General features: G+C 48.8%; 1 protein-coding gene across 4 annotated transcripts in view; it reads left to right on the top strand.

Moving 5' to 3' along the window:
• The window catches only part of LOC139387984 (disabled homolog 2-interacting protein-like), a 181,175-nt gene that overhangs the window by 128,523 nt on the left and 35,355 nt on the right, over positions 1 to 17,297 (top strand). For all 4 annotated transcript variants that reach the window (XM_071134436.1, XM_071134439.1, XM_071134438.1 and 1 more), the window contains 3 exons: positions 869 to 1,022; positions 2,040 to 2,138; positions 3,588 to 4,142. In XM_071134436.1, coding sequence (XP_070990537.1) covers positions 869 to 1,022; positions 2,040 to 2,138; positions 3,588 to 4,142 — 808 coding nt within the window. The remainder of the gene's footprint in view (positions 1 to 868; positions 1,023 to 2,039; positions 2,139 to 3,587; positions 4,143 to 17,297) is intronic.

The raw sequence follows: 17,297 nt of genomic DNA, 5'->3' as shown, positions 1-17,297 counted from the left end.
ACGTGTGAGGGAACGTGTGAGGGAACGTGTGAGGGAACGTGTGAGGGAACGTGTGAGTGAACGTGTGAGTAAACGTGTGTTGATTTAAGACTGTGTACAGGTAATTGCCAAAATAAAGGAAACGTTCATTGCGCTTTTTTATTTATTTATTTAACCACTAACCACTAGGCTACCTACCTGTTGGGCTGCCCACGAGCCCGCACAGTGTCTGGAACACTATTTGAGGGATGCGACACCATTCTTCCATGAGACATGTCATCATTTGGTGTTTTGTTGATGGTGGTGGGAAACAGTCTCGGGTGTCGCTCCAGAATCTCCCAGAAGTGTTCAATTGGGTTGAGATCTGGTGACTGAGATGGCCATGGCATATGGTTTATGTCGTTTTCATGCTCATCAAACCGTTCAGGGATCACTCGTGCCATGTGGATATGGACATTGTCATTATATGGAGGCTTAGCCATGGTATCCAAAAGAATGGCCTGCCCAGCATTTTTATACATGACTCTAAGCATAATGGGATGTTAATTGCTTAATTAACTCAGGAACCAGCACCTGCTTTCAATATACTTTGTATAACTCATTTACTCAAGTGTTTCCATTATTTTGTCAGTTACCTGTATATGTAGGGTTGAGCTAAGGACTGAGGGTGTCCCCTGCCGACATTGAGAAAAGACTTAGGAGCATACCTATGGCATTCTCTCTTCCTCACTTACAGTGTCTTCTCTTTTCACACACACACACATCTCTCTCTCTCTCTCTCTTTCGCTCTCTCTTTCTCTCTCTCACACACACACACCCACCCACCCACCCACCCCCTCCCTCATGCGTGTTAACTAACTCTCTCCCCCCCTTTCCCTCCCCCCTCCAGATCTCATCTGATGCCGAGGCTGAAGGAGTCTCGCAGCCACGAGTCGTTGCTCAGCCCCGGTAGTGCTGTGGAGGCCGTGGACCTCAGCATGGAGGATGAGGTGCTCATCAAACCTGTTCACAGCTCCATCCTCGGACAGGACTACTGCTTCGAGGTGAGGGTCAGAACACATGGAATCACACACACACACACAGACAGACAGATAGACACACACACACTGACGCACATGCAGTAAGTGGGCACACACAAGCGTATGCACGCACATTCACAAACAGGCGTGCACTCACTTACTCACATCGTCTAGGGCCAGGACTACTGCTCTGAAATCAGGGGCTGCAAATGCGCAGACACACAAGTGCACACACGCTTGTACACACAAACTGAGCTTGATCCTGGGGAAAGATATTTCTTCAATGAGAGAGAGAAACACTAGAGACACATTCACTTGAACACACACCCACATTATACACCTGGCAAGGCCCTCTTCATTGAGAGCATACTGTCACACACGCGCACACACACACACACCACAGGAGCACTGCCTTGAGATGAGCCCAATTACCATACGCACACGCACACAGCAGGACCGCGGCTCTAAAACGAGCCCTGCTGGCAGTAGACGCGGCACTGAGAGGAGAGGAAAGTGAGTGACTAAACACTCCATGAGCACCGTGTGAGCAGGCTGAGAGTGAAAAATAACCAGCCATTGTCTAGCGTGGACTGAAGAGGCCGTCTCTGTTCTCCATCACCTCTCATCCACTCTCTCTCTCGCTCGCCCTTTCTTTTTTTCTCGCATACGCTCTCTCTCGCTTTTTTTCTTCTCTCTAGTATATTCTCTTTCTCTCTCTCTCTCTCTCTCTCTCTCTCTCGTTCTCTCCTATGTCCAATCCCCACAGAGTACTCTGCCCAATCGCATCGTTCCTCTTTCAGCTCTAACCGACCCTCGGCCAGACACCTCATCTCACCGCACAGAGTGTGTGTGTGTAGTCTAGTATTCATAAGCCAAGATAAGATTAGTTGTACAACAGTGAGGCATTTGTCCTTCTGAAAGACTCGATGTCCTGTGCCCTGTATCTGTTTTTTTTTTTTCCCGATGTGTGAAGGACAGTGTGAAGTGTGAAGGACAGTGTGAAGGACAGTAGTCACTGTGTTGTGTTTCTCCGTGTTTCAGGTCACCACTTCAACGGGAACGAAATGTTTCTCCTGTCGATCGTCAGCCGAAAGGGACAAGTGGATGGAGAACCTGAGGAGAGCCGTCCACCCCAACAAGGTGAGACATGATGGGCCAAGTGTAGGTTCATTCAAATAAAAATAAAAATAGATGCCTACACGCTGTTGGAGCCCTCCTGTTGTTTTAACCAGACAATGTTGCACCAGTTGGTCTTTGTCAGGCTTCTGACAAAGGAAGGGGATAATCTAGTTCAAGTACAGACAGAGACCGTCTGGATTCCAAACCTATCACTCACAACTCAACACGGGCCCAGGAAAGATAGCCAAGTGACCAAATTGGAATTGAGCCATTGAGTCAGACATTTAGACCGGTTGGTTCATCCACACGGTCTGGGGTACAGTATGGTACATCCTCAGCGGTGTGATGGCCCTCCCAGTGAGACAGTAAAGGGACACAGTCTCCAGACTGTCAGTGTCAAATAGATGTCCCAATGCACATGTTCCCCCGAGCGTCGCTTTCCTCTCGGCTCAAAACGTTTCCCTTTAATCACAACAGCGCAGAAAGACGGCAGGCGAGCGGCTAACATATGGCTGGCTCCCTGCGTCAAGCCCCCCCCCCCAAAATGCAAATCTGACAGCACTCTCCCGCTTTCATCTTTCTTTATTTAGCAAACCACTTGCTAATTAGAACTTTAAGGAAAAAGTTTGGCTTGAACCTTTGCATTTTTTTTTCTTCTCAAAAATACTCTCCCTGGCACAGATGTGAATTTTTCCATCCCGACCTTGCAAGTTTTGAATTATTTTGTGATTTTCCACAGATTAGATACAGTGTAAGTTTGCATGTCTGTCCGTAAACATCAGCGGGGGAAACAAATGTTAAGACATTTTTCAAACAAGAAAAACGGAGGAAAGTCTTTGTGCTGGGTGTCAAATGACGTGTCATATCCAAAATAGTCAGAAAGCCAATTTCAGAGTTCTACTCATGAGACACTTATTGTTTTACTGGTTAAATTAAATGAGCATAATGAACTGTGTTTATATGCAATAGCTACTGTGCAGGCCCATTAACATGTGCATTTTTAATCAGCTATTGATCTGCTTATTAATGTTTAACATCTTATTTATTTTTTATAAATTTTTTTTTTTGGGGGGGGGGTGTTTAACATCTTAATTGCCCGTTATATGCTAATCCTCACCCACCCTCCCTGCATTCCAGTGAGTCAAGCTTTAATCAAGCACACCTCAAGTATTTTTAAATATTTTAGGTATGTTGCTGTTATTTTTCCTTTTTTGGAAGGCTCGGAAACTACAATGTTTATTGAGAGAAGCACCACTTTCCCATAGAAAACTACTAGTGGCACTAATATACCTGCATACTATTTGCGATATGTATTCGCTCCAGATCTGGCTACCACTGACCCTAACCGCCCCTCTCCGCTCCCTCAAATATTTGAAAGTATTTGAGTTACAGTGAGTATGTACGAGAGTCTAGACCCAGGACTGTGATCCACCCCTAAACCCGGCCCTCCCTCTCTCTATCCACACACAGGACAACAGCCGTCGGGTGGAGAACATGCTGAAGCTGTGGATCATCGAAGCCAAGGACCTTCCTGCCAAGAAGAAGTACTTCTGTGAGCTGTGTCTGGACGACGCGCTGTACGCCCGCACCACCTGCAAGCTCAAGACCGACAACGTCTTCTGGGGCGAGCACTTTGAGTTCAACAACCTCCCGGCCGTCAAAAGCATCACGGCCCACCTCTACAAGGACTCGGACAAGAAGAAGAAGAAAGACAAGAACAACTACATTGGACTGGTCAACATCCCTGTTGCCGCGGTGACGGGGAGGCAGTTTATGGAAAAGTGGTACTCTGTGAGCACGCCGACGCCCAATAAGGGTAAGACGCCGGGGCCCATGATCCGGATCAAGGCCTGCTACCAGAGCATGAACATCCTGCCTATGGAGATGTATAAGGAGTTTGCAGAGTACACCACCAATAACTACATGTTGCTGTGCTCTGTGCTGGAGCCTGGCATCAGTGTGAAGAACAAGGAGGAGATGGCTTCTGCCCTGGTCCACATTCTACAGAGCACCGGCAAGGCCAAGGTAGGAACTATGTATTCATACACTGTAAGTCGCTTATTATTATTTTATTAACTGGCGATCGTCAAGATGACTCTTTTTCACATACACACTGACTTTTATTTTCCACGTGTTTTGGTTCAATCCGCGGTCAATGTTTCCTGTCAAATGATTTGCTCAAGGTAGTGCATCAGGGGTGTTGGCTAAAGTAAGGTCAATATCTTTCATCCTCAACATGTAGGTGTCAGAACTCAGCCTATGTTCTGTATTACAGTGTTATTCTGTGTCAAACAAGTTCAAACTGAAGGCAAGTGAAGCCAATGAATGTGGTCAAACTTGACGAAATGCTTTATTTATTTTACTTTGACCCGGTCAGACAGGTGATTTCTTGTTCATTCGCCAGAGAGTCTTGACCTTTTCCTTTTGGAGTCGATGGCCACACGTTCGTACAACAGAGGAAGTATTACATCCCAAATGAGCGTTTAATCCACCCTCAGTTCTCCTTAGTTCACTCTCCTGCAGGGTTGTAAAAGCTCAGAGATGTTTGTCGTATGCACAATTCATTGGCTGCTGCCTCGGTAAGAGAAGGATTTATTGCTCTTTTATCTCTTCATGTTGTTTTCCAGTTGAGGCTCCCTGACTTTCTCTCTCTGACTTTGGAGTCGAGACTGCCGTGATGAACAATTAGTACTTAAGAGGTCCCGCTGAACCACAGTAGACTGTCGCTGTTCTGGGTTGGGTTCTCTCTCTCTCTCACTCACTCACTCACTCACTCACTCACTCACTCACTCACTCACTCACTCACTCACTCACACTCACACACACACACACACACACACACACACACACACACACACACACACGTTACAAAGGTACTATAGGTCTCTGGAGAGATGGTCACGCTGTTAATTAGACGTAATTAATTACAGGGGCCCTGAAAAGTGTTCAACTTTCGTCTCTCCCTTACCGCTCTCCTCCCTCCCTCCTCTTTCTCCCATACCTCCTCCCTCCCTCTGCCTGTCGTCTTAAATGGAGACAGGTCGTTAAACTTTAATACCAGCGGAGAGAAGCAGTTTCAAGGTTGATTTACACCGGGACGTCTTTATTTCCCCCCCACAAATCTATAGGTTTGGTAGATCACACAATCCCAACGGAAGAATTCCCCTCATTCGCTCTACAAATGTTTATTGCGACCAGACTAATAATTTAAAAGCCAGTAATAGCTTTTAAAGGGATAGACAGAATCAAATGGATACATTTAGCCTGGTCAAGAATGTATTGACTGATTAATTCAAGTAAAGCTGTTTTCCGTTTGGATGTTACGGTAGTTTGGTTGGCTTCAGCTGTGGTCAGACAAAAAAGATTGAACTAATTAAGGAAAACGTAGATATGATGTTTGTCCCGCCGTACAATTTCTTAGCACTAGATCACCCTCGAATCCTATTCTACATTCTCGATGGAGCACTACACAGAGTGTAGCCCACAGCACCACAACACATCCAAAATATTCCCAACTAATAGTCCCCAAAAATATTCCAAACTATATTTGACCCAGTCCTAATACTCTGCTGTGTATATTCATATCCTGATTTACACTGTGTGGTTTGTCCTTTATACAAGCTACAGATTAAGCCTTGGCCCAAACTTCCTTCTGCTCTGCTCATCTCTTAAGTTATTTTGTTTTAGGATTAACTTCATCTGCTGGCTGTCTTTGTCATCCAAGTCTATGACTGCTCCTTGACTGCAGCAACCAAATACACATCTACAAAATATTTGTCCTCCACACAATCCTTGAGTGGAAACCATCATATTCTTCATTTGAAGGAATCTGCCATCTCGTCTGGCCAACGATAGCATCTGGAGAGCCAAAGTTCATTCGGCTGGTTGTTTCTGTTATCGCGTTCCATTTTTTACAAATTTAATTTAACTAGGCAAGTCAGTTAAGAACAAATTATTTTTTCCTTTGACGGCCTACCAATTACCTGGACGACTTTGGGCCAATTGTGCGCCACCCTATGGGACTCCCAATCATGACTGGTTGTGATACAGCCTGGAATTGAACCAGGGTGTCTGTGGTGACTAAATAACAGCCTCTAGGTATTATGTCTGGCTGTTTCACACCCCGTCTTGTTTATTATTTAGTCTTCTGACTGTGCCGATGTAGTGTCTACAGAACAAGTCTAAACCTTTTGATCCTCTACCTACTCACTCACTCATCCCTTCACCCTGCTGTTGATCTAATGATGCTGATGTGAAGTCAGTTGTGGTAACATTAGCAGCGTCAACTTAAGAAAGCATGGAGACATTACAGTCATTGGGTTGGAGAGACGTGTCTACCACATGCCCTGTCAGGGGGAGTCTCTCTCTCTCTCTCTTGGTCTCTCTCTCTCTTGGTCTCTCTCTCTCTCGGTCTCTCTCTCTCTCTCGGTCTCTCTCTCTCTCTCGGTCTCTCTCTCTCTCTCTCTCTCTCTCGGTCTCTCTCTCTCTCTCTCACGGTCTCTCACGGTCTCTCTCTCTCTCTCTCTCTCTCTCTCTCTCTCTCTCTTGGTCTCTCTCTCTCTGTCTCTCTCTCTCTCTCTCGGTCTCTCTCTCTCTCGGTCTCTCTCTCTCTCTCTCACGGTCTCTCTCTCTCTCTCTCTCTCTCTCTCACGGTCTCTCTCTCTCTCTCTCTCTCTCTCTTGGTCTCTCTCTCTTGGTCTCTCTCTCGGTCTCTCTCTCTCTCTCTGTCTCTCTCGGTCTCTCTCTCTCTCTCTCTCACGGTCTCTCTCTCTCTCTCTCTCTCTCTCTCTCTCTCTCTCTTGGTCTCTCTCTCTCTGTCTCTCTCTCTCTCTCTCGGTCTCTCTCTCTCTCTCGGTCTCTCTCTCTCTCTCTCACGGTCTCTCTCTCTCTCTCTCTCTCTCTCTCTCACGGTCTCTCTCTCTCTCTTGGTCTCTCTCTCTCTGTCTCTCTCTCGGTCTCTCTCTCTCTCTCTCAGTCTCTCTCTCTCGGTCTCTCTCTCTCTCTCTCTCTCGGTCTCTCTCTCGGTCTCTCTCTCTCTCTCTCTAATTACATTTCAATTCAATTTAAGGGGCTTTATTGGCATGGGAAACATATGTTAACATTGCCAAAGCGAGTGAAATATATAACAAACCACAACGCCCTCACTCTCCCTTCCTCTCTCTCTCATGACTCAGTGCGTTCTAAGGCTAGAGGGGATGCTTGAGGGGTTGTCATTGACGGTCCTTTATCGTCGGACGCCTTGGTTGTCACAGCAGTCACTCAATGCTGTAGGCCCGGGGATCACACTCACGCATAACAAGACATCAGAGGGGTAGATGGGAGGTCAATTCCTTTGTGTTTACGTGGAACCGATGTGAAACGGCCAGCTAGTTAGCGGTGGTGCGCACTAATAGCATTTCAATCAGTGACGTCACTCGCTCTGAGACCTTGAAGTAGTGGTTCCCCCTTGCACTGCAAGGGCCGCGGCTTTTGTGCAGCGATGGGCAACGATGCTTCTTGGGTGTCGGTTGCTGATGTGTGCAGAGGGACCCTGGTTCGAGCCCGGGTAGGGTCGAGGGGAAGGACGAATGTTATACTGTTACAATGCTTTATTAAGGGCATTGTCTTGAGAATGTTCCCTAAAACACAAGGTCCGAGTGCTTCTCTATCCATCCCTTTATCCCCCTCTCCACACCTTTATCCCTCTCTCCGTCCTTTCCCTCGGGCGGCGTGTTCCACTCTCTGACCCGACCAGCGTCTCAGTGCACTCACACAGCAGCGTTAGCCGCAGCACACAAACATCAACAACCACAACAAGACAGCAATGTGTCGGGGTGCCCCCAAGCAGCATTCTCAGCATCCACTTTTCTGTCGGTGAAAATGGCTTTGCAAACACTATTGATTTGAGTCTTCTTCTCCAGCCCGTTGGGGCAAGTAGGAATAAGGCGCCTCGTCTCGGAGAGGCTATTCAGGGCCTCATCTGAGTCCTATGATTTATACTTATGGAGTACAGCGCTCAGCTGGCCATAGAGAACAGAAAGCAGAGAGGTGGTGTCTACTTCTGCTGTTATTGTTCCTGTTTTACTGCTCATGGAGGTAAAGGAAACTAACAGACAGTATTAAGTGGCCCTTCATCAGTCAGTCAGATAACAAATTTGCCCTCCCTCCCTCCATCTCTCCTTCCTATCCTCCTTCTCCCCCGAGCAGCAGAGCTCTCGTTATTTAATTAGATGAAGTGCAGACATCCCCTCTTCTTGCTCAGCGGTCAATTCGGTCTTTGCGGGGCAGCAGCACTGCTAGTCTGCTCGATTCATCGATTAAAACCTGCTGTGTGCAATCGCACACACGGATGAACACACACGCTGCTAATGAGTGTCTCAGAGCACAATACGGTTTTCTTGGATGCTTGTTGGCGGACAGCTACTGGGTCTTTAACAGTGCTCTAGTTTTGCAACTGATTCTTTAGGCTCTGGGCCTGGGAGGTGGTTTTTGTTTATAAACTGGGTGGTTCGAGCCCTGAATGCTGATTGGCTGACAGCCACCGGTATGACAAAACATGTATTTCTACTGCTCTGATTACGTTGGTAACCCTTTTATAATAGCAATAAGGCACCTCGGGGGTTTATACCACACCCCCTGGGGCCTTATTGCTTAATTCTAGTGGGTGAGGAGAGAGTATGGTTGTGGTGATTGTGATGTCATGAAGGCCAGGACCAGTGAGAGGTGATGGAGAGGCCATCGGACAGACCGACTCTTCAGAGCCCAGCGTGTGACTGGGTGACCCACTTGTGTCACATCGCTGTAAGCGTTCACCCTGTCACTCTCAGAGACACACTATGCTGGGAGACACACACACACAGATGACAGCCAGTCACAGGCTGGTGGTTCAGATGGGTCAAACCGGGGAAGGATTTCAGCAGCTGGAGATGAATGGAAACACCAAATAAGAGGTAAAAAAGAGAATTCTTAAAAAGTTCCGGTCATCGTCTTTGCAGTGCTTGCAGAATATAAACATACAGTATATTCCCACTATGTTTCTGTAGCTTATGCTAGAGAATTATGTACACCTCTCTAAGGGGCGAATTTGAATTTGACATGTTCCTACCACAACACTCGCTATACAGTGTATGTCTGCGATAGAGAGATTCTGTGTATCGAGATGGCGAGAGGGGGAAAGAGAAAAAGGAATGATGAGAGAGGAATAGGGAGTGATGGAGGAGAGATGAAAGGGGAGTGATGGAGGAGAGAGGAATAGGGAGTGATGGAGGAGAGAGGAATAGGGAGTGATGGAGGAGAGAGGAATAGGGAGTGATGGGGGAGAGAGGAAAGGGGAGTGATGGAGGAGAGAGGAATAGGGAGTGATGGAGGAGAGAGGAATAGGGAGTGATGGAGGAGAGAGGAATAGGGAGTGATGGAGGAGAGAGGGATAGGGAGTGATGGAGGAGAGAGGAATAGGGAGTGATGGAGGAGAGATGAAAGGGGAGTGATGGAGGAGAGAGGAATAGGGAGTGATGGAGGAGAGAGGAATAGGGAGTGATGGAGGAGAGAGGAAAGGGGAGTGATGGAGGAGAGAGGAATAGGGAGTGATGGAGGAGAGAGGAAAGGGGAGTGATGGAGGAGAGAGGAATAGGGAGTGATGGAGGAGAGGAATAGGGAGTGATGGAGGAGAGAGGAATAGGGAGTGATGGAGGAGAGGAATAGGGAGTGATGGAGGAGAGAGGAATAGGGAGTGATGGAGGAGAGAGGAATAGGGAGTGATGGAGGAGAGAGGAATAGGGAGTGATGGAGGAGAGAGGAATAGGGAGTGATGGAGGAGAGAGGAATAGGGAGTGATGGAGGAGAGAGGAATAGGGAGTGATGGAGGAGAGGAATAGGGAGTGATGGAGGAGAGAGGAAAGGAGAGTGATGGAGGAGAGAGGAAAGGGGAGTGATGGAAGAGAGAGGAATAGGGAGTGATGGAGGAGAGAGGAAAGGGGGGTGATGGAGGAGAGAGGAATAGGGAGTGATGGAGGAGAGAGGAATAGGGAGTGATGGAGGAGAGAGGAAAGGGGAGTGATGGAGGAGAGAGGAATAGGGAGTGATGGAGGAGAGAGGAATAGGGAGTGATGGAAGAGAGAGGAATAGGGAGTGATGGAGGAGAGAGGAATAGGGAGTGATGGAAGAGAGAGGAATAGGGAGTGATGGAAGAGAGAGGAATAGTGAGTGATGGAAGAGAGAGGAATAGGGAGTGATGGAGGAGAGGAATAGGGAGTGATGGAAGAGAGAGGAATAGGGAGTGATGGAGGAGAGAGGAAAGGGGAGTGATGGAGGAGAGAGGAATGGGGAGTGATGGAGGAGAGAGGAAAGGGGAGTGATGGAGGAGAGAGGAATAGGGAGTGATGGAGGAGAGAGGAATAGGGAGTGATGGAGGAGAGAGGAATAGGGAGTGATGGAGGAGAGAGGGATAGGGAGTGATGGAGGAGAGAGGAATAGGGAGTGATGGAGGAGAGGAATAGGGAGTGATGAGGGAGAGAGGAATAGGGAGTGATGGAGGAGAGGAATAGGGAGTGATGGAGGAGAGAGGAATAGGGAGTGATGGAGGAGAGGAATAGGGAGTGATGGAGGAGAGAGGAATAGGGAGTGATGGAGGAGAGAGGAATAGGGAGTGATGGAGGAGAGGAATAGGGAGTGATGGAGGAGAGAGGAATAGGGAGTGATGGAGGAGAGAGGAAAGGGGAGTGATGGAGGAGAGAGGAAAGGGGAGTGATGGAAGAGAGAGGAATAGGGAGTGATGGAATAGAGAGTAATAGGGAGTGATGGAGGAGAGAGGAATAGGGAGTGATGGAAGAGAGAGGAATAGGGAGTGATGGAAGAGAGAGGAATAGGGAGTGATGGAAGAGAGGGGAAAGGGGAGTGATGGAGGAGAGAGGAAAGGGGAGTGATGGAAGAGAGAGGAATAGGGAGTGATGGAGGAGAGAGGAACGGGGAGTGATGGAGGAGAGAGGAATAGGGAGTGATGGAGGAGAGAGGAATAGGGAGTGATGGAGGAGAGAGGAAAGGGGAGTGATGGAGGAGAGAGGAATAGGGAGTGATGGAGGAGAGAGGAATAGGGAGTGATGGAAGAGAGAGGAATAGGGAGTGATGGAAGAGAGAGGAATAGTGAGTGATGGAAGAGAGAGGAATAGGGAGTGATGGAGGAGAGGAATAGGGAGTGATGGAAGAGAGAGGAATAGGGAGTGATGGAGGAGAGAGGAAAGGGGAGTGATGGAGGAGAGAGGAATAGGGAGTGATGGAGGAGAGAGGAAAGGGGAGTGATGGAGGAGAGAGGAATAGGGAGTGATGGAGGAGAGAGGAATAGGGAGTGATGGAGGAGAGGAATAGGGAGTGATGGGGGAGAGAGGAATAGGGAGTGATGGAGGAGAGGAATAGGGAGTGATGGGGGAGAGAGGTATAGGGAGTGATGGAGGAGAGGAATAGGGAGTGATGGAGGAGAGAGGAATAGGGAGTGATGGAGGAGAGAGGAATAGGGAGTGATGGAGGAGAGGAATAGGGAGTGATGGAGGAGAGAGGAATAGGGAGTGATGGAGGAGAGAGGAAAGGGGAGTGATGGAGGAGAGAGGAAAGGGGAGTGATGGAAGAGAGAGGAATAGGGAGTGATGGAAGAGAGAGGAATAGGGAGTGATGGAGGAGAGAGGAATAGGGAGTGATGGAAGAGAGAGGAATAGGGAGTGATGGAAGAGAGAGGAATAGGGAGTGATGGAAGAGAGGGGAAAGGGGAGTGATGGAGGAGAGAGGAATAAGGAGTGATGGAGGAGAGAGGAATAGGGAGTGATGGAGGAGAGAGGAATAGGGAGTGATGGAGGAGAGAGGAATAGGGAGTGATGGAAGAGAGAGGAATAGGGAGTGATGGAGGAGAGAGGAAAGGGGAGTGATGGAGGAGAGAGGAATAGGGAGTGATGGAGGAGAGAGGAATAGGGAGTGATGGAGGAGAGAGGAATATGGAGTGATGGAGGAGAGAGGAATAGGGAGTGATGGAGGAGAGAGGAATAAGGAGTGATGGAGGAGAGAGGAAAGGGGAGTGATGGAGGAGAGAGGAAAGGGGAGTGATGGAGGAGAGAGGAATATGGAGTGATGGAGGAGAGAGGAAAGGGGAGTGATGGAGGAGAGGAATAGGGAGTGATGGAGGAGAGGAATAGGGAGTGATGGAGGAGAGAGGAAAGGGGAGTGATGGAAGAGAGAGGAATAGGGAGTGATGGAGGAGAGAGGAAAGGGGAGTGATGGAAGAGAGAGGAATAGGGAGTGATGGAGGAGAGAGGAATTGGGAGTGATGGAGGAGAGAGGAATAGGGAGTGATGGAGGAGAGAGGAATAGGGAGTGATGGAGGAGAGAGGGATAGGGAGTGATGGAGGAGAGAGGAATAGGGAGTGATGGAGGAGAGGAATAGGGAGTGATGGAGGAGAGAGGAATAGGGAGTGATGGAGGAGAGAAGAATAGGGAGTGATGGAGGAGAGAGGAATAGGGAGTGATGGAGGAGAGAGGAATAGGGAGTGATGGAGGAGAGAGGAATAGGGAGTGATGGAGGAGAGGAATAGGGAGTGATGGAGGAGAGAGGAAAGGAGAGTGATGGAGGAGAGAGGAAAGGGGAGTGATGGAAGAGAGAGGAATAGGGAGTGATGGAGGAGAGAGGAAAGGGGAGTGATGGAGGAGAGAGGAATAGGGAGTGATGGAGGAGAGAGGAATAGGGAGTGATGGAGGAGAGAGGAAAGGGGAGTGATGGAGGAGAGAGGAATAGGGAGTGATGGAGGAGAGAGGAATAGGGAGTGATGGAAGAGAGCGGAATAGGGAGTGATGGAGGAGAGAGGAATAGGGAGTGATGGAAGAGAGAGGAATATGGAGTGATGGAAGAGAGAGGAATAGGGAGTGATGGAAGAGAGAGGAATAGGGAGTGATGGAGGAGAGGAATAGGGAGTGATGGAAGAGAGAGGAATAGGGAGTGATGGAGGAGAGAGGAAAGGGGAGTGATGGAGGAGAGAGGAATAGGGAGTGATGGAGGAGAGAGGAAAGGGGAGTGATGGAGGAGAGAGGAATAGGGAGTGATGGAGGAGAGAGGAATAGGGAGTGATGGAGGAGAGAGGAATAGGGAGTGATGGAGGAGAGAGGGATAGGGAGTGATGGAGGAGAGAGGAATAGGGAGTGATGGAGGAGAGGAATAGGGAGTGATGGGGGAGAGAGGAATAGGGAGTGATGGAGGAGAGGAATAGGGAGTGATGGAGGAGAGAGGAATAGGGAGTGATGGAGGAGAGAGGAATAGGGAGTGATGGAGGAGAGGAATAGGGAGTGATGGAGGAGAGAGGAATAGGGAGTGATGGAGGAGAGAGGAAAGGGGAGTGATGGAGGAGAGAGGAAAGGGGAGTGATGGAAGAGAGAGGAATAGGGAGTGATGGAAGAGAGAGGAATAGGGAGTGATGGAGGAGAGAGGAATAGGGAGTGATGGAAGAGAGAGGAATAGGGAGTGATGGAAGAGAGAGGAATAGGGAGTGATGGAAGAGAGAGGAAAGGGGAGTGATGGAGGAGAGAGGAATAGGGAGTGATGGAGGAGAGAGGAATAGGGAGTGATGGAGGAGAGAGGAATAGGGAGTGATGGAGGAGAGAGGAATAGGGAGTGATGGAAGAGAGAGGAATAGGGAGTGATGGAGGAGAGAGGAAAGGGGAGTGATGGAGGAGAGAGGAATAGGGAGTGATGGAGGAGAGAGGAATAGGGAGTGATGGAGGAGAGAGGAATATGGAGTGATGGAGGAGAGAGGAATAGGGAGTGATGGAGGAGAGAGGAATAAGGAGTGATGGAGGAGAGAGGAAAGGGGAGTGATGGAGGAGAGAGGAAAGGGGAGTGATGGAGGAGAGAGGAATAGGGAGTGATGGAGGAGAGAGGAAAGGGGAGTGATGGAGGAGAGGAATAGGGAGTGATGGAGGAGAGGAATAGGGAGTGATGGAGGAGAGAGGAAAGGGGAGTGATGGAAGAGAGAGGAATAGGGAGTGATGGAGGAGAGAGGAAAGGGGAGTGATGGAAGAGAGAGGAATAGGGAGTGATGGAGGAGAGAGGAATTGGGAGTGATGGAGGAGAGGAATAGGGAGTGATGGAGGAGAGGAATAGGGAGTGATGGAGGAGAGAGGAAAGGGGAGTGATGGAAGAGAGAGGAATATGGAGTGATGGAGGAGAGAGAAATAGGGAGTGATGGAAGAGAGAGGAATAGGGAGTGATGGAAGAGAGAGGAATAGGGAGTGATGGAGGAGAGAGGAATATGGAGTGATGGAGGAGAGAGGAATAGGGAGTGATGTAGGAGAGAGGAATAAGGAGTGATGGAGGAGAGAGGAAAGGGGAGTGATGGAGGAGAGAGGAAAGGGGAGTGATGGAGGAGAGAGGAATAGGGAGTGATGGAGGAGAGAGGAAAGGGGAGTGATGGAGGAGAGGAATAGGGAGTGATGGAGGAGAGGAATAGGGAGTGATGGAGGAGAGAGGAAAGGGGAGTGATGGAAGAGAGAGGAATAGGGAGTGATGGAGGAGAGAGGAAAGGGGAGTGATGGAAGAGAGAGGAATAGGGAGTGATGGAGGAGAGAGGAATAGGGAGTGATGGAGGAGAGGAATAGGGAGTGATGGAGGAGAGGAATAGGGAGTGATGGAAGAGAGAGGAATAGGGAGTGATGGAAGAGAGAGGAATAGGGAGTGATGGAAGAGAGAGGAATAGGGAGTGATGGAGGAGAGGAATAGGGAGTGATGGAAGAGAGGGGAATAGGGAGTGATGGAGGAGAGAGGAAAGGGGAGTGATGGAGGAGAGAGGAATAGGGAGTGATGGAGGAGAGAGGAATAGGGAGTGATGGAGGAGAGAGGAATAGGGAGTGATGGAGGAGAGAGGAAAGGGGAGTGATGGAGGAGAGAGGAATAGGGAGTGATGGAGGAGAGAGGAATAGGGAGTGATGGAGGAGAGAGGAATAGGGAGTGATGGAGGAGAGAGGGATAGGGAGTGATGGAGGAGAGAGGAATAGGGAGTGATGGAGGAGAGAGGAAAGGGGAGTGATGGAAGAGAGAGGAATAGGGAGTGATGGAGGAGAGAGGAATAGGGAGTGATGGAGGAGAGGAATAGGGAGTGATGGAGGAGAGAGGAATAGGGAGTGATGGAGGAGAGGAATAGGGAGTGATGGAGGAGAGAGGAATAGGGAGTGATGGAGGAGAGAGGAATAGGGAGTGATGGAGGAGAGGAATAGGGAGTGATGGAGGAAAGAGGAATAGGGAGTGATGGAGGAGAGAGGAAAGGGGAGTGATGGAGGAGAGAGGAAAGGGGAGTGATGGAAGAGAGAGGAATAGGGAGTGAAGGAAGAGAGAGGAATAGGGAGTGATGGAGGGGAGAGGAATAGGGAGTGATGGAAGAGAGAGGAATAGGGAGTGATGGAAGAGAGAGGAAAGGGGAGTGATGGAGGAGAGAGGAATAGGGAGTGATGGAGGAGAGAGGAATAGGGAGTGATGGAGGAGAGAGGAATAGGGAGTGATGGAGGAGAGAGGAATAGGGAGTGATGGAGGAGAGGAATAGGGAGTGATGGAGGAAAGAGGAATAGGGAGTGATGGAGGAGAGAGGAAAGGGGAGTGATGGAGGAGAGAGGAAAGGGGAGTGATGGAAGAGAGAGGAATAGGGAGTGAAGGAAGAGAGAGGAATAGGGAGTGATGGAGGGGAGAGGAATAGGGAGTGATGGAAGAGAGAGGAATAGGGAGTGATGGAAGAGAGAGGAAAGGGGAGTGATGGAGGAGAGAGGAATAGGGAGTGATGGAGGAGAGAGGAATAGGGAGTGATGGAGGAGAGAGGAATAGGGAGTGATGGAGGAGAGAGGAATAGGGAGTGATGGAAGAGAGAGGAATAGGGAGTGATGGAGGAGAGAGGAAAGGGGAGTGATGGAGGAGAGAGGAATAGGGAGTGATGGAGGAGAGAGGAATAGGGAGTGATGGACGAGAGAGGAATAGGGAGTGATGGAGGAGAGAGGAAAGGGGAGTGATGGAGGAGAGAGGAATAGGGAGTGATGGAGGAGAGAGGAATAGGGAGTGATGGAGGAGAGAGGAATATGGAGTGATGGAGGAGAGAGGAATAGGGAGTGATGGAGGAGAGAGGAATAAGGAGTGATGGAGGAGAGAGGAAAGGGGAGTGATGGAGGAGAGAGGAAAGGGGAGTGATGGAGGAGAGAGGAATAGGGAGTGATGGAGGAGAGAGGAAAGGGGAGTGATGGAGGAGAGGAATAGGGAGTGATGGAGGAGAGAGGAAAGCGGAGTGATGGAGGAGAGGAATAGGGAGTGATGGAGGAGAGAGGAAAGGGGAGTGATGGAAGAGAGAGGAATAGGGAGTGATGGAGGAGAGAGGAATTGGGAGTGATGGAGGAGAGGAATAGGGAGTGATGGAGGAGAGGAATAGGGAGTGATGGAGGAGAGAGGAATAGGGAGTGATGGAGGAGAGAGGAATAGGGAGTGATGGAGGAGAGAGGAATAGGGAGTGATGGAGGAGAGAGGAAAAGGGAGAGCTAGAAGGACAGATTGCATTAACTGTCAGTTTGAGTTTAGTTTACCCTTTCAGTCAAACCTGGAACTGGGGAACTAACCAGCAATGGTCTGCATGGGAAATAACCCCCCACCCAAATGATCCAGAACCTTCTTTGAAGTCACAACTGGCACAATATTACCCTCGCAAAGAGAGACAGAAAATATACACTCACACAGCTTTGTTTTTGAGAATTGTATGTATTTTTGGGGGATAAAAATGTATTCCCACTCAAAATCCTATTTTCCCTAACCCCTAAATCTAACCCTTAACCTAATCCTAACTCCTAAACCTAACCCTAAACCTAACTCCTAACCATAAACTTAATCCTAACTCCTAACCCTAAACCTAACCCTAACTCCTAACCATAAACTTAATCCTAACTCCTAACCCTAAACCTAACCCTAACTCCTAACCCTAAACCTAACCCTAACTCCTAACCCTAAACCTTAAGCTTAAAATAGCATTTTAACAAATTCAGGACATGAAACAAGTCCTGACTTTAAAAAATAATGTTTTCCTCCCTTGGTCAGGACACACGTGTACACACACACACACACACACACACACACACACACACACACACACACACACACACACACACACACACACACACACACACACACACACACACAGACAGATATGGGAT

Source organism: Oncorhynchus clarkii, chromosome 29 (genome assembly GCF_045791955.1).
Source record: "Oncorhynchus clarkii lewisi isolate Uvic-CL-2024 chromosome 29, UVic_Ocla_1.0, whole genome shotgun sequence".
Lineage (NCBI taxonomy): Eukaryota > Metazoa > Chordata > Actinopteri > Salmoniformes > Salmonidae > Oncorhynchus > Oncorhynchus clarkii.
Note: the sequence above shows the minus strand (reverse complement) of the source record. Positions and strands in the feature narration are given on the sequence as shown.